Raw genomic sequence first — 16782 nt, forward strand, 5'->3', positions numbered from 1 at the left:
CAAGCTGCTCAAGAGTCAGCAACTCGGCGTTTTACACACACCTAGAAGGCGGCTGTTCCCACGCTGCGCTCGGACTCGTCAAGTTTTTTGGGGGTGACGACATCTTGTTCAGTCTGCTGGGCTGAAGTTCAGGAAGCATGAGACACAACCCGATTTCGAGCTGTCCTCGAATACCGGCGGTGAGCTGCCCGTCAGAACAGCCACGGTGTGAATTCACATCCCCCCTTATCACCAGTAACGTAGCTACACAGAATTAACATTCAAATCCCCCCCATCAGACGTGTCCCACACATTGCTAAATTAGCTGTCACTTCTCCCGGATGTTCCCTCCCCATTACCCTAGAGGTTGAGAAGGATTTTAAGGGTTTTTCTGTGGATTTGGGAAGCCAAGGGCTGGCTTTCTTTGTAAGAAGAGAAAAAACAGACCCAGGTCTCTGGGAACAGTTCTGAACTGTAAAAATATGAGACGTATTGGGCCAGTTCAAATCTCATTATCTGTCTCTGCCGGACAAGGCACAGACAATGGTGCGGGCAGTGCCAGCAGCACCTGGTGCTGACACCAGCTCAGCACAATCACTGGGAATTTAAGGGGAAAAAAGCCAGGGGTAAGCTGGGCTATATGTTTAATCACAGCTGTAATACGTAACCTGGGTCTGACCCCAGAAACAGGCCTAGCAGGCAGGGTAAACAATAAAGCAAGAGTCTTAAGCCCAGCCTACACTTAGAGCTAATAAGTCCTTTCAAAACACGCAGTTGTGAAATAGGCTGTGACTGAACCGTGTGAAATGCAGCTGAGGGGGGAGAGGGAGGACAGGGACAGAAAACAAAGCCTGTTAACCTGTGAGCTGCTACATCGGACCATGTTCCACAGCACGTATCGGCCCAGGTGGCCTGGACCTCGGTCGGGACCAGCACGTCGCCTCTTCCAGGCGGGCTGAGCTCCGAGCAGCTTATCATCCCGCATGACTTCATGGCGCTGGGCTTCGCCAAGCACCTCGCCTCTTGTTGTGGTGCCTGAGTGTCTTTTGTCAGCTCGGTCCTTTGTTCCGGCTGTGTCGCCTGTAACCTGACTCCCCAGCTTGTGCCTTGGGATTTGGGGACATGTCCGGACGCATTTTGGGCATGTCCGGGCCCAAAATTCGTTCGTAGACTATCAGGAAGCTTTGAGTGTTCCCCTCAGCTCCTGAGCAGATCTGTGTGCGGACTGAGAGCTGGATGCTCTTCCCCACGGCATTCAACACGGTGGCGTTTGCAGCCCAAGGCCAGGGCTCCAGCGAGGGACCGCACGGTCCCCAGGAGCCGTCTTTTGCAGAACAACCTCCCTCTGATCCACTTTCCTTGCTTCATGCCATGTTTCCTCATGGAAAACAACCCATCTGACCCACTGCGAATGTCACGTCTGTTCAGAAGTATTTTAGGAAGCAAACACTGCTGTACTCAAGGGAGACACTAGTAGAAAGAGTTGCTTTTTATTCAAGCTCCCTAGGACTTTGGACCTAGTTTTCCAATGGTGCTGAGCACTCGCTGGCTCCAGCTGCCTTCAGCGCACTCTGGGGTTTTCTCCTGGGCCCTGCGAGCTCCTTGCTGACCCCACGCTGCCCAGCGTCTTGTGCAACAGGACATGCGTTCAACGCTCAGTATTATCGGCCAGAGACAAAGGCTCAGCCTACAGCTCCTCCTGAAGCCGCCTCCTTGGGGAAGGTGTGCAGATGACCTCATGCTGATTTCAGAGATGGTTTCCTGTTCTTTCTTTGCATTTGGTTATTGTTTTTTTCCACATCCTCTCTGCAGGATGCCACTGCCCTCGCCCACCTCTGTTCCTGTTGAACAAAGCTCGAGAGGGTAGATGGGGACCAGAGAAAAGGCCCAGCGGAGCGCTCGCCACGGCCGCGGCCGCGGAGCAGGTGGGGATGGAGGTGTTTGCACACTCAGGTCCACAGAACCTTGTCAGCTGCGAAGGCTGCAACAGGCTTGTTAGCTAATGAGATAAAGGAGTCCTGAGCCCTGTCTCAACCTCGGAAATGGAGCAAGGAGCAGCAGTGCTTGTCCCGCTCCTCCCGTCCTGCCCTTGGCCAGCCCTTGGCAGTCACATCTTCCTCCAGCACAGGGTCAACAACACATGTGAGACACCGACATGCACAAAGTGCCCCTCGGTAATTCACCCGTATCGCAGCACCCTGGGGTGTGTCTGCCTACCCGGGCGCTGCTCTTTGCCCCTCTGGAAAGTCCCAGACTAAATACCGGCTCTGGTCAAAGCGTGATTTCCCTCCCCACAACTGGGAACATGTAAACCCACCACTGTGGGCAAACCCACCGACAACACACAAGCACCACAAAGACACACACGAACAACCACATGAAGTGAGGAGTTATGGTCTAACGTGGGAGAGACAGACAGACAGACAAGCAGCACGGCAGGAAACCGAGCCCAAGAGATGCTGTGTGTTGTTGGGAGCCACAAAGCCGAGGCACAGGGCCCTCCCCTGGGCTGCTGGGGCCACAGGGCGAGGGGCCGACGTTCCTCCCGGCCAGCTCGGGTCTATCTCACGCCATTCTTGCTGCGCGAGGCTGGAGGGTTATATATGGGGGTTTCACCCGTCACTGACGTGCAGCCATGCTATGAAAATGGGACTTTTCTTTTATTAGAAATGAGAAGTTAAAACAAAAAACCCACAACCCTCTGGCCGAAAGCACAAGCCGGGATTTTTTAGGTGGTGAGAATGTGACTCGTCTGCCAAAGTCCAGCTCAGGCGGGGAGCAATGCTGGACGAGCTGCCAAGCAGCACACCGCCGAAATCTGCCTTTATTGCTTATAAAGCATTAATGCAGGATAACGTGTGTTGCTGCACCATAGCAACCCCGATCATCGGCCAAAAACAAAGGCGAGGGCACCAAAGGCACTGTTGCTGTAGCAGCTGGTAAGTGAATCGAGTGACCCTGCTCGGAGCCGCTCGACATCTCGGCCCTGCCTGGGGTCTCTGTGGGCTCGAATGTGTTTTCTGGAAGCCTGTGAAGAGCAGTCGGTTTACCCACACTTGAGAGGAGAAGAGCAGGGGACACTTACGGATTAAAGCAATTTCTATTGCGGCATCAGAGACCTGAGCTGCCACCACAGTGTTCTTTGCTTGGGGGTTCAACATACAGTGTTGAACAGAAAACGAAATCTTTCTGGGTAATTCTGTGTCTTCCACAAGGCTGAAGAGATGAAGCCAGTCCCACAGAGACTTCAAAGATCCAGTGTAGCAGATGCTGCTTCGCAAAAGAGAAGAGAAGTAGCTTTAGGTCTTCCAGATCTTGGCCGGCTCTGGTTTGCGGCAAGCTGACCTGGTTGGGGTGATCTCCGGAATCTCATCACCATCCCAGGCGATGGATCAGCCCCATGGATCTGCCTTCCCCTCCTCTCTCTCCCCACCAGCCCCTTCTTGGTCCCCAGCTCAACTTCACAGCATGGATTATGTCAGACACAACCTATAGCTGCTATGCAGGCAAAGCTCTGCCCAGTCTATATGTCCAGAGTGCAAATCTATGGGGGGACTTTTGTCTCACACCCAGCGAGAGCTGCAGCGTGTGGATGGTCCAGGCTCCAGCGTGGGAGAGGAGGGACACTGGGAGAAGGTCCTTGGGGTTCTTCTCAGGCTACACCCACAAATATGAAAGAACCCAGTGCTTCCCAGAGCCCAGCAAACCTCCCAAGCCCTGCAAACATCAATTAGCGCACGACGACGGCCCAGATAAAGCAGGGCAACACCCTGCAAGGGCTTAGATCTGGGTGGTGCCCTTTCCCAAGCGGCAGGTTGATCCCTCCTGGGCAGCAGGTGGACTCGGCAGGGCTGCTCCGGGCTGTTCCCAGGAACCCAGGACTCCTCGCCCTCCCTGGCAAAGGCAGCTAATTGGGTTTTGGTGGGTGCTGCACCTGGGCAGGGGGCGGCTGGCACAGGGTGTACCACACACACCCACCGCCCGGGCTTTGCAAACCTCACTATCCGCAATTTCGCCTGCGCCCAGCGCGCTCTCCCCACCACAACACAAACCCTTGGCAGGCAGCGCCAAAGGCCGGCAGAGCATCAGCGCCGGGCAGAGCCGGGATCAGCGCCTGCAGATCGCTGCCCCGTTTCTCTGCTCGCTGCCTTGCAGAGAAACAGACGTGGTTTTCTTCACTCTGCGCGTTGCAGAGATCCCACAGGAAGTTTTGTTGTGTGAGAAAGGCAGGGCGGCCGGAGCCGAGCAGATATCTGGAGCTCGCCCTGCGCTGCCAGGGTGTGTGCGCCCAGGGAGGGAGTTGGTCGGTTATTAAAGTAGGGGTCATTTACTCAAAAATCTGGGTTTAGGCATGGCTTTGGATTGCATACAGAGTTCATCTCGGTTCGGATCCCAAATTTCAGGTTAGAGCCACATTTATTACTCATAGAAGCAGCACATAAGCTCTCTCTTCATATTTCTGCATTTCAGCAACAGCGAAAGCTCCAGCAGGGTCTCTGGGGACATCTTTCCACTCATATTTAGAGGAATTAGGAGTCATGATTTTATCTGTGTACATTTGAGGGCAGGAGGTGAGGGCTGGATTCCTGAGCCGTTTTCAGGTCAGACCTTGGTGCCTGTCCAAGGCCTTGATCTATTGCTCAATTTCTGCTCAGGACTTTGGTCTCGGCTTTACGAAAACCCAGGAGCTTCATGCAGAAGCTAGGCTGGGAATGAAGCAGGCACATTTAAACCTGCTTAAGCTAAACATAACTTCAATATCCTGGGAACAGTCTCCAGGAGGCTGCTCTGGGGTCTGCCAGGCATGTGATGGCTCCAGACCTGGCCCCGAGGACTGTGCTAGAGCACAGATGATTCTGAGGGACCAGCCACCCTGGCCCAGGTGGCTTCAGTCCACCCCAATGACCAGTGTTCCCCAGAACTCCTCCGAGTGATGGTCCTGCACACGCTCATCACCAGCTCACACTCTAATTAATGCTTTTGGGCGCCCAGTTATACCCCAGCCCTGCCCCAGTAATGGCAGGGACGGTCCCACTCCCACCCCAGCCAGCTATGTCCCCGTGTCCCACAGCGAGGTCAGCGAAGCTGTCTGGGATCTCTCAGCACCAGAAACAAATACGGCGTCTGAGACATGCCAAGAACAGCGACTGGAAATCCAGCGCACGGACGCTGTTCCCCACGAGGTGACAGAGCCAAAGGCTGTGCAGAGCAAACACTGAGCATCTGCGATGCCACGGCGTGTGGGAGGATGGAGACGGGGCTGAGCTGTGTCACAAGGGCAACAGCTACGTGGTTGTAAAAGAAACAATGTGCAGCTCACTTGTTGGCGTAATTCCCCCCCAAGGAAGAGCTACCCTCGGAGCAGGACGCTGGAGAGAGGCTTTGGCAGCAGGGCTTTGCAGCCACATTCCTCAGGAAACAAAAGGTTTGGAAAAACAAGGACAACAATAACCCACTTTCCCCTTCCCTTACCGAGCCCTGGCTGAGGCCGTGCTGAGTGAACGATACGTGGGGCTCTGTCGGGAAACCTTCTGCACAGCTGGGAAAGCCGCGGGACAGCAGCACCGGCCAGGGGACAGAGTGCCAGGCAGGGATGGATGGGAGTCTAGGGCAGGGATGGATGGGATGCTAGAGCAGGACACGTCCCGCTGCCTCCCTGCACAGCCAGCACCGCCCGGCACCGCGGGCTCAGCATCTCGCCCCCTGCACGGGGGGTGCCAAGGCCTGCGAGACTCACCTGGCTTTAACACAGCTGTCCCCCGGCATCAGCCCACAAAGTAGGGTGCTATTTCTTTTCCTCTATTTCCCAGAAGGTAAACTGAGTCACAGGAAAACAGAATGGCACGCCTGGGGCAGGCCGGCGGTTTGTGATGAACTGAACTGAGACGTCCCCCCAAAACTCAGATTCCTGCCGACCAGGTCACACGTTTGTTGGCAGCGTCCCCAGCAGCTCCGGTACCAGCTGAGCCCAGCCCGCGGTGTCGCACGCGGTGGGGCTGATTCCCCTGCTGCCACCCGCCTGCTCCGGCTTTGCAAAAGCAACTCACTTTGTCCCAGTACGTGCCTCAGTTTCCTGACACACATGGAGCCTCACTGCCCATCATAACAGCACCTGGGGACTTCTGAACATGAAAAGGTGCGTTTCTAATGAGTGGAAGGGCCTGGAAACACAGCTCTGAGGCACCCCCTGCTACAAAGAGGATGAGAGACACAGAAAGCACTGTGGAAGAGGAAAGGAGAAAATCGCCTTCCAGTCTCCGTGTCGCAACAAGCCACATGGAAACACAAGGCCCAGGTGTGTTTTCTTGCAGCCCCCTCAGAGGGGCTGCTCTGAACCCAGGTCATGGACGCTCAGTGGGAAATGGCCCCGTGGAGCAGCAGAACATCCCCTGGGAGCATCGTCCCGCTGCCAGGGCTGCAGGGCTCCCGCTCCTCCTGCGCCCGCAGCTCTCCCCATCATCACCATTTCGGATTTGCCTCATATACATGCCCTTGAAACCTGCAGAGCCTGGAGGAGTAAACAGACCTTAAAAGGGTCTCGAATTCCTGCCTTCGCTCCCTCATTCTCAAGAGCACTCCTGAGCAAAGCAGCTTTTGCAGAGCCCAGGCAACTGAAGGCCCCTTTCACCATGCAAAGCAGCTAATAATAACTCACAGCCTTCACCCTGCCTGCTCCAGAGCCCAGGAGGGCCCTCGCTTGGCAATTGTACACATTTGTCTGCCATAAATGGCCGCTTTCCCACTTTCTAGCAAGGCCGCATTGTACTCAATCTGCGCTGTTCCACCATTAGAAATTCCAGCTCCAAGTTGCCAATGCTTGAGATCCCATCACAAGTCTTCTCATGTTTGAAGCTTTTCCTTCCCTCCTGCAAGGGGTGAGCTTTTAATTAAAATAAAAAAGATTATTGCTAAGAGGAAAACTGTGCAGACTGGAACATATGCATTAGAAAACACCCCAGGTGTACACGTATGTGCTGCTGGCAAGCGAGACGAGGATCTGGTCCACCCAAAGAGCGACCAGGTGCCCTGTGGGCAGCTCTGCTGAGTCCCAGACAAGGACCCTTGTGCTGATGACACCCCCTCCTCGAGAGCGAGAAGGGGTCCCCCACAGCCAGAGTCTGGGCTCCAGTCTGCTGCAGAACCGAACCACCATACGAAACTCCTTTTCTGCACGAGGGAGTTAAACCAGAGCACTTCTCCAGCCAGCTGTTTTCTCAGCAGGAGCTGAACAATAACGTCCACTTCAAAGGTGCCAGCTCAGACGCACCTCAGATGACTGCTTTAGAGACATGTGAGCAGGTCAGTCATTTGAAGGGCCACCTTGGGCACTGTAAGTGCCCCTGGGTATGCAAAAAATTGGCCACAATTACTCTGTGGGGTGCTTACCTTACATAATTGTCTTAATTATATGGGGCTGCCTAATTACACTTTATGCAGCTCTAACTATGCAAAGAAAGGCATCACACGTGGGATAGAGAAGATTCTGACCGCGTCTTGGCCAACACGAGAAAAACAGGAGTATTGGTGTTGTCCCTGTGCGTCCGGCCCTGTGACCGCGCTGGGCAGGTCTGCAGCGCAGCTCCCATCAGGCTGGAGAGCTGGTGTGACCCCAGGTACCGCAACCCCCAGAGCGGGGAGCGCTGGGGCCCCGGGACGGGGCTGGGAGGGGAAAAGGGACTTTCCAGCTGAGCAGCGTATCCCACAGCGGCAGCACTGTAATTGTGCTTCATTTGGGGCTGTTTATGCAAGGCTGGAGAGCTGTTCTCAGATTAACTATCTCCTCCTCACAGCTCTGTCACCTTGGTAGCCGGCTCTTGTTGTTTATTTTAGACTGCGCCACGTAGGCGCAGAGCAGAGCTGGCTTATCTCACAGCCACCCGCACGACGGCGAACGGAGCAGCGTCCAGCGCGGAGCTGCGGGAGGGCAGAAAGGCCCAGCCCGGCCGGCGGGCAGGATGAGTGCGCTGGGAGCGAGCCCTGCGATGATGCTGCATCTCGCTCAGGCTTCTCCCAGCAGCTGAGGCGCAGTCAGGTGGGGATTTGACTTAATCCTGTCTTAAAGACTTATTGTAAACTGCCCGGATTTCCAAATGTGTACGTGTACATATAACCCACTTTGAATAACATGTCAGTTTAAGCGTGCTCTGCTCCAGGGCTGGTTTGTCCCCCATTCCCAGGCACCCAAAAGCCCCCAGACTGAAGCTGGCGGTGGGAGTGGTTCTGCCTGGCCACCCCAGTTCTCCTGCTCCACAAACACAGACTTTCTGAACCCCCAAAAGTGCCCCAGTTCAGGTGCTGCCTCGGGACACGACACTGCCAAGATTTATGGAAGGCAAATGACAATTTCAGTTTCAAAAAGCAGGGTAATACAGCTGCACTAGAGAAGCTGGGATGGGGGAGTGCCGTCGGCGGAGAAAATCTAAATATAACTGTGGAAGAGCATTCCACTCCAATTAATTATCAGCAGTGAAATAACATTTTTAAAAGAGAAAGGAAAATATTGTGCTGAGCTAAGAAAAAAGAGGGAGGTCTGCCAGTCCTGGAGTGTGTTTATCCTGGGTATTGTTGAAGCTCTTAGTGCTAAATTACTGACAGAGCCCAGCTGTTCCCGAATCTCAGCCCTCTGCTCCGCTCGGGCCAATAGACTCTGCTCTTGTCTGCACCCAAAAAAGGACCGCGCTTCCCTCGGCGGCCGTGCCTGACGTGGCCGGCTCCGCAGACGTCAGCAGCACCGGCTCCTCAGCAGGAAGCTGGCGAGAGCTTCTCAAAAACATGTGACGTCGGGGACGGCCGCGCCACCCCGAACCCTGCGCGGCAGAGCGGGCGCGACGAGCAGAGCCGCGCTTCCAAACAAGGCGAGCCGGCCTGCCGCGCCTCGGCGACAAAACCGGGCGCCGGGCTCCGCAACCGGGGGTTGTGGTGCTGCAGTGGGCACCGGTGGATCTGAAAGTCTTTATAGAGGCTGGCATGGCAACAAAGGGCTGCTGGGGAGAGGCACACACGTGGATGCTTGGAAGGATCCTGGGAAGGCAGAGAGGCACAGAGAGCACCACAGGTCCATGCAGGGGTGGCTCCGTCCCAACCACAGGTGGGACAGGGTGAATTCATTTCTCTGTGGGTAAAATAGTCAGAAAACTGAAGTGAAGCCCCTCCACACCCCCCCTCGCCGTGTCTGATCGACGAGGAGAAATTATTGTTGTTGCAAGAGACTATCACCCAGATGCTTCTGTCCCACTCCCTCCTCCACCCCAAACCCCCCTGGCAGCCTCTCCAGGCTCCCTCTGCCCCAGAGCAGCCCCAGGAAAGTCCCTCCCCATGCTGAGATACGAACACCAGATTAACCAGGACAATGCCCTCCTCTGACTTCCCTGCTCCCACGCAGAGCTGCGCAGAGCCCCGTGCTCCCCTCCCTGCAGCGGGGCCCTGAGTGCAGTGAGTCATTGGGAGCTTCTTTGATGAACTTCACTTTTACTGCTTTCAAGTTCGCCACAGTCCTCAGCCTACCTGGCTCTTCTCTCATGTCGGCAATATTCAGAATGATTTGATGATTCTGCTTCGAGTGACACCAGCCAGCAGAGACTGGGGCTTGTGAAATGCGGTCTGGCTTCAGACAGGGCCGAGCAGGGCGAAGGAGAAGCTGCAGCTCTCCCAAGCTGCTCTGAACGAACTTTATACAAGCAGCAACTCGCCAGCCAGCACAGAGGTGTCCCTGCTGCCCGCTGGACCCGGGCTCAGAACCACGGTGTGCACGTCCCCGCCGGGTACACCCTGCGTACACCCTCCCTGCATGCACCCTCACTGCTCAGAAAGGTCTGTAGGCAAGGCTTCACCCCTCTGTTGGCACTGATTGCTGTGAGGGGAATGGGATCTCGTTCTCTGTGCCAGCCCTGAGATGGAAACCTTGACTGGGGAAACAAGAAGATGCTCTGCGAGATAAAACCCATTCCAGCAAGATTTTGAAACAGAACTGCTCTTTAAAAACAAGGACAGTAACTGATGAAGCTTGGGGACACAGATAAGGTCTCTGCTGAACCAGGGGGGGTCACACCAACCCCTGAGCTATTTTAGGCGTTTGAGGTTAAAGAGCATCTCGAGCCGCTGCTTCAGTGGTGAATGTTTTATTTAAAGGCTATTTGGTTGCTAGAACTTCTAGGGCCACAAATGCTATTGAATTATTTTAAAAACCTTCACTATGCTAGTGAGAGCATTCACAGACGTAAGCGAGAGGACCACGTACCCTTTTGGGGGCGTGTGACGGTCCACGTACATGTTTAGACCCCTGTATTTTTCTGGTTCGACGGCCGCGAGGCGGCTGGAGGCGCGGGGTCAGCTCCTCCCGGCGCGCAGACACTCGCCTGGGTTGTCTCAGCAACAGTTGCTTCAATACTCTCTTGTTATATCCTGTAAATGTTTAATGGGAAGCTTATCTCTCTTACCTATACAGATGGCTCAGGTTACTGAGCTTGTGAACAAGGATTAATTGGCAATGGGCAGATGTCAGCTAACCAGGAAAGGAGCTTAGTCAGTAATTAGATGAGCTGGGATGCTGCTGTGGGGGCAGAGCCTCCTCTGAAGGGTTCCGAGGAAAAAGGACAAGCCCAAAGGAAGTTCCCGTAGCCCTGCTCTAAGTTATCGCTCCCATCTGGGCCCCACGGGCGCGGGATGCGGACAGTGCCCGGCTCGACGCGCTGCGCTGCGGGATGGACCAGCACCCAGCGCCCTCAGCTGCAACCCAGGGCAGCTGGTTCTTGCCTCACAGATAATGGGGATTGTCGGGGTGAGATGGATGGGGAAAACCGGTCACGTTGCAGGGAGCAGCCTGCCGGAACCTGCCGCTGGGGTCCTCTCTGTAAGGAGTTCAAGATCTGCATGCCTGCTGCTGATATTTTTCTAAATAATAGATTATAATAGTTTAGACTCTAATGTGCATTATCAATCTCAAGTGGGGTTTTGAAGATTACATACTTTAATAAATCCAATTTTGAAAAGATCAGACTATAAAAACGTGCATGTGACAAAAGGTGCATAAAAACAGACGAAGAAAAATCCAGAGCAGCTGAAACAAAGCATTCTTCACGTGATACTTCCTTATTAGCTGAAATGACAGCCCTGTGCATGTTTGTTCATGCACATACAGCCTTTCTGCAGTATGTTTTGCCCACCTGCACACACCTGCACTTGGGCACAGATGTTTATGTGCAAGGCAGCAGTCTGTGAATCTATATCCTATGCACACATGCCCCCTTCCGAAGGCCTGTCCTCATGTCCTCACTTGCCAACGGGCCAGGAAATAGTTCTTGGGGCTAACACTTGGATACCAGGGCAGGTGGAAGGATCTGCCGCCCGTCCCTCGGCACCGAGAGCACCATTCTCACCGGGGAGCGGCTGAGCGCGCCGCCTCAGTCCTGATCACCAGGGAATATTCGTAGGATGCCTGCAGTGCAGAGTCAAGGTTTATTTGAGGAACAGGATGGCCAGAAATCAAGTTCGAGTGTTTCACAACATCAGAGAAGCTTGAGATTTGTTTACGGCACCTAATTATAGCAGTTTAGTGCCAACAGAGAATAAGGAAAGATGAAAGATGTGCTGTAAGGGAAGAATATGCAATGGCTGATTGCAGTACTGCATCAAATTCCTCATGAAAAGAACTCTGCTAAATCCTTATAAAATATACCTGGGGACAGAAGGCGAATAAACGATGACGCTCTGTGGAAGCAGCCAGGGAAATGGCTGCAGCATTTCGTAATCAGCGTGAGTCACGGATGATATTTCTGGGAATGTACATGCAGAAGGCAAGAATTTCCCCGGGGGGCAGGGAATGGTTGGTATCTGAAAATCAGCAGTTCTTTAGTTCCACTCAATGAGCTGTGGAGGGAAGGGAAATCAAATGGAAGATGTGTGAAGCAGAACAGATCCAGCCTTTGCAACAAGGAGTTAGCACTGGGGAAAACAGGCTTTAAACCAGAGATCTTTAAACAAATGTGCCGGTGTCATAACAATCAGAGAGATCTGAGTCCCTCCTGGCTGTCCTGTACAGGAAAAGTGCCCTGAACGCCGGTCTGCACCAAGTCCCAGCCCAAGACCTACGAGATGTGATTGTCTTCTGGAGGAGGAAATCCGGGGAGCTTTAAAGCTCCTCATTTCTTGCTGTGAGTCTGAGCAGGAACAGATGGCAGACACCCCCCGCGCAGCCCGCGCTCCTGCACAGAGCACGTCACGCCGCAGGTCGCGGTGCCGGCTCCGCAGCCTGGGCTGCACGCAGGACGGTCCTCCCGGCAGCAGCAACATGAGCCTTTCGGCTACACCAAACAACCTGTTTAGGAGAACAAAAGGGATTTGGAGCAGGACAGCTCCCAAATCGCTCTCCAAGCTCTCAGCAGGGCAGCAGACGCCAGACCCACAGGCTCCAGCTGTCTCCTCTTTGCGCAGATATTATTACACCGGCCACCAGCAGCTCCATGTGCGCACAGTGAAGGACACGTCTGAGCGTTACATGACTTGGAGGTAGCACAGATCCTTTTTCAGGACTCCATTTACAGGCATCGGGTTATAGCGGCAGTAACTTATGCGTACACGTACCCAGCTGGATGCGGAGCCAGATATTCACATGTGTGGCCACTGGCTCTGCAGCCATATTTCCTTAATTCTCTGTCAGATTCCTGAAGTGAAGAGAGTGGGACAATTTCCCAAGCAGCTCAGCAGCCCCCAAGGACAGCTCAGCCATTAAAAGCTGTTAAGCCATTGAGAGACCAGCAATATCACCAAAGCTCTTGATAGGAGAGCTGGAAAACCACTCACTGTATCGACAGGGCTGGGAAGAGCAAGCAACATTGACACCTACTGTTGGATATTTTAATTGCTGATAGCACCCAGCCGCTGACTCCAAGATCCTTGTAAAGCCAGAGGAAGATGCTCTCATTAGTTAAAACACCACCTATGCAAGTCCAACCAACAGGAGCAACTTCTACAGCTGCGTTAATGGTGAAACCTTGGTGCAGAGCTGCCAGGACGGTCTCGTGTTTGACACCAGCTGCTCCTGCTGCAGCTGGCCGTGAAGACACCCATCCTACTACAGCAAACAGACCCCCCTGATCTAATTACACGGAATAAGATTTATTAAATAAAGTGTGCTGCAAAAGCAGCAATCCTCAGTGTTTCAGCTCATCTCACTCTTAATATTTGATGCTCCCTCATTCTCTCATGGCACTTACACTTGCGCTCAGGGAAGGGCCTGAATCCACAAGCTGGACTTAATTCCAATATAGCATTTTCCAGGGGTTTTTTGCAGCTGCACCATGGCAGCGAGACAGGGAAAAAGAGAGCAGACAACGCGCAGAGCAGGCTGTGTCACAAGGGAGATCACACAGAAGGGTCCTGACAGCCCAACCCATAGCTTGCTCCCCCGGAGACCTCTCCCCACTGACCCAGGGGGTGCAAACAGCAGCTCCTCAGAGTAGGACCCAGCACAGCACGATCCAGGGCTTTACTAATCCTCCTCTTTTCCCGCACCCCGAGGTGCCGCCACCACCAGCGTTCCCTCCAGCAGCCTCTGCTCCGCGTCTATGGCAACTGCAGAACACGCACAGTGACCGTGGCAGGGCAGCATGGCCTGGGAGCCCAGAGGTGAGCCTGGCCAGGCGCGCGGCTGTGGGCACCAGCGCTTCCCTTTCCCGCAGCCCCCGCTGGCACGGGGCTGCCCGGGAGCCTTCCCCACAGCTGCTGCGCTGCCCCGTGCCCCGACGGGGAAAACGAGCCTCTGCGGCAGGAGGGAACAGACATCCAGAGGGCAAGACCCCTCACGAACATCCAGGCTCAGGGAAATTCCCATCTGGGAGATGAGGGGGTGGTTGGCCTCAGGCAGAGAGCAGCAGACACTTAAGATGGTAAAAAAAGCAGCAAGCGGTCACCTCCGCGTGGGTTTATCACACTGGTGGAATCTCCATCTCCCGGTCCCACAGATGCACAAAAGCGGATCTCGTTCGGGTCATGCCAAGAACGGAAAATCTTCCCTGCCCACCAGGCCTCGGACAGGCTGGGGATCCAGCTGACAGCCGCTGGGGGGAACCCTTCGCTGGGGCCAGGCTGCTACCTCAGCCAAGAGGTAAATCCTTCAGGGATGTGCTCAGAGCTTTCCCTTCACACAACACACACGGTACAGGAGCGACAGGACCATGGCCAGCCAGACACGGCATCCCCCTCACCTCCAAACCCATTGTACAAGGGCTCCACACATACCTAGAAAAATAAGCTCCACTTCCAAAAGTACCAGTCCTCAAAGCTCCAGCTGCCCTAGCGCCCTACATCAGTGAGAAATTAGAGGTATTAATAAAAATTATACCTGCTGCTCATGTACTTCTGCCCTTCCCCTAATGCAAATGATGTCTTAAAAATGCCAGTGAGACACTTTGGTTTTGACTCGCAGAAAAGCAGCCTCAGATACTCTTTGGGAAACAGACCACTGAGCAACAAAGGCTACGTGATCGGAGCGAGAACGGCCCAGCGCTTCCTGCCGCAGCCCCAGGTAAGAAAGCACACCTCGAAGGGCAGAGCTGCAGCTTCCAAGGGTTTGTAGGCTGTTCCCACCTCCAACATCATCTATAGGGTAGCTATAGATCTCCTTACACGAGTCTAGTGGGAGGTGTTGAATGTAGAGACTGATCACATGAGCTCTGGCAACACCAACACACGTATTTGTATATACCCATTTCTTTGTATCACATACACATGTATGTAAACCTACATATACCGCCTGAACAAACACTCTGTTTTCTGACCTAATTTCTCCAGAACAACAGCATATTAGGAGCAACAACACAGGACACACTGGGTGAGCAGCAGGGAGTGCATCATTGATTTTTTCAGGCTATCGGGGTGGCCCAAGCGGGCACGGAGCAGCAGGTCTGTCCCGCCCCGCGGGCTGATCAGAGCACGTACGAACGGTCTGCAGAACCACATTTTCCATACAGAAATTTCATCTTTTGCAGCCTGTGAGTCCCGGCCCAGCAACGTACCAGCCATTCGGGAAGAAAAGCTGCCAGCCTGCCCACGCTCCATTTTCTGCTAAGACACCACGATTTCCAGACAAGCCTTCAGATAAAGAACTTATCCCTGGGTAATGGAACTCATTTTCTTACACTTTTAATAATAAGCAGGAGTACTGGCAGAGAGAAATACTAAGACACAAACGGGATGTAGGTAACTGAGCTCCTGGTAATGCTTTTTCATCTTCAAAAAGCTCCACTGCTTTAGTCTTTGACTTAGCGTGACGACTAGAATACCACAACGTGCTTCTCTCCCATGGATCGAGGCAGGGCTGGTAAATTCCAGTATAACAAACATCATACACCAGCTCCAGAAATTAGATATTTCGTGCCTGTTTTCTTTAGACCTGGAACTTACGAAGCAGAAAAGCAACTACACAAGAAACTCACTTGGCCAATGAAGTTTGGGTCTCCAGACTGGTCTTTAGTGCCAATGCCAGCAACAAGGATGCTGAAAACGGAGGTACAGAAGGTAAGGGCAGGGTAAGGGGTGTTAATCCCAGCTCAGTGCTTCTGACAAGTGAAATTGTGGGATTACTTCGATGCATTCGCGCTATGTTTTGTCATCCGTTCCTCACCAGCCTGCTGGGTACAAGATACAAAGCAATTTTCTATCAAAAAAATGTCAGTTTACAAAAAGTTACAGTCCTTCAAAAAAACCTCCTAATAAGAAATGTACTCTGGAAGTTTCCATCCACAAAGTGAGAGAACCAGAACACAGACTTCACTGTGTAGCTCTGCTGAAAAGAAAACCTTTCCAATTTAAAACATAGGTTAAGGTTCTCGACGCCGCCCCACATCTTCCTGCGCTTTCCTGAAGCCATTGTCACTGCTAATATCTGACGGATAGTTGTCTTTCAGCTGAGCTTAGACAGAGAATGGAGGAGACAGCGGGACCGAGCGGCCTACCTGAGCCTGTACTTCAACTGAGGAGCCGGGGCCGCCTGGCCCCTCCGGCCAGCCCTGGAGTCGCCTGCACCGCTCAGCCTCTCCAAATAAAACCATCATGAAAGAGCCATTTCTTGCCACTGTTTGTGCTTCCCTGCTATCGTGCCAGGTGTCTGCTCTGCCCCTGTGGGTGTTTGGGTGCTGCTGGGTCCCACACACAGCACCCCGAGCCCGGTTCCCTCAGGCCCTTGGGCCTGGCCGCCATTTTCTCTGGGTCGCCATGGAAACACATCACTATCTCCCTCCCTGCTCCTTTTCCACCCCAAATCCCACCCCTGCTGACAACAACCAGGAGTCTTATTAACACAGATAGAACATGGCTTGGCTGCTGCCCTGTCTCCTCAGCACTGGGAGCAAATCCACCATCTTCTCCTCACCACCATCCCCTCATCTCCAGCGTGCTCCAGGCTGGGCCCAGGGCTTCACCCTCAGCCCAAGCAGAGCTGCGAAACACGGCGGCGTACATGGCACAGCCACCGGTACCACGGTGTGTTCAGAGAGAGTATAACGGGTTTGTGCGCAGCCAGCAGCCGTATCAGAGCAGCAAACGTCCCAGAACGCGGCCGTGCTGGGACCGGCTGCAGCACCGGGCCTGCAAAACCTACATTTGCATCACGAGCTTTTCCCTGCTGACACGAGGAAGACATTCTTGAGCAAGGAGCAAGCAACGTGCTGCTAATTAAGAATATGGCCACAAAAATAACTCTAGTCTGAAACAGAAAGGTGCTGGTATTCGTCATTAGTCATTTCTGTAATGTACAACTCGGACTGTGGGGATTTCTATAAATGTTTACAAATCTTCACACACAGGCTC

General features: G+C 53.6%; 1 protein-coding gene across 2 annotated transcripts; it reads left to right on the forward strand.

Annotated features, from left to right (window-relative positions):
- The first annotated feature begins 7808 nt into the window (after positions 1-7808).
- On the forward strand, positions 7809-16036 carry CIMAP3 (ciliary microtubule associated protein 3). Of its 2 annotated transcripts, none has more exons than XM_021298309.2 (6): positions 7809-13602; positions 13938-14080; positions 14402-14500; positions 14964-15091; positions 15366-15492; positions 15871-16036. In XM_021298309.2, exons 1-6 carry the CDS (start codon positions 13584-13586, stop codon positions 15883-15885), a joined length of 531 nt encoding a protein of 176 aa, XP_021153984.1. In that variant the 5' UTR covers positions 7809-13583; the 3' UTR covers positions 15886-16036. The 2 variants fall into 2 exon arrangements, with proteins under 2 accessions (XP_021153984.1, XP_021153983.2); XM_021298308.2 differs by having other exon boundaries at positions 7812-13602; positions 15882-16036.
- Positions 16037-16782: the final 746 nt, after the last annotated feature.

This window comes from Columba livia, chromosome 22, assembly GCF_036013475.1.
Source record: "Columba livia isolate bColLiv1 breed racing homer chromosome 22, bColLiv1.pat.W.v2, whole genome shotgun sequence".
NCBI classification, from domain to species: domain Eukaryota; kingdom Metazoa; phylum Chordata; class Aves; order Columbiformes; family Columbidae; genus Columba; species Columba livia.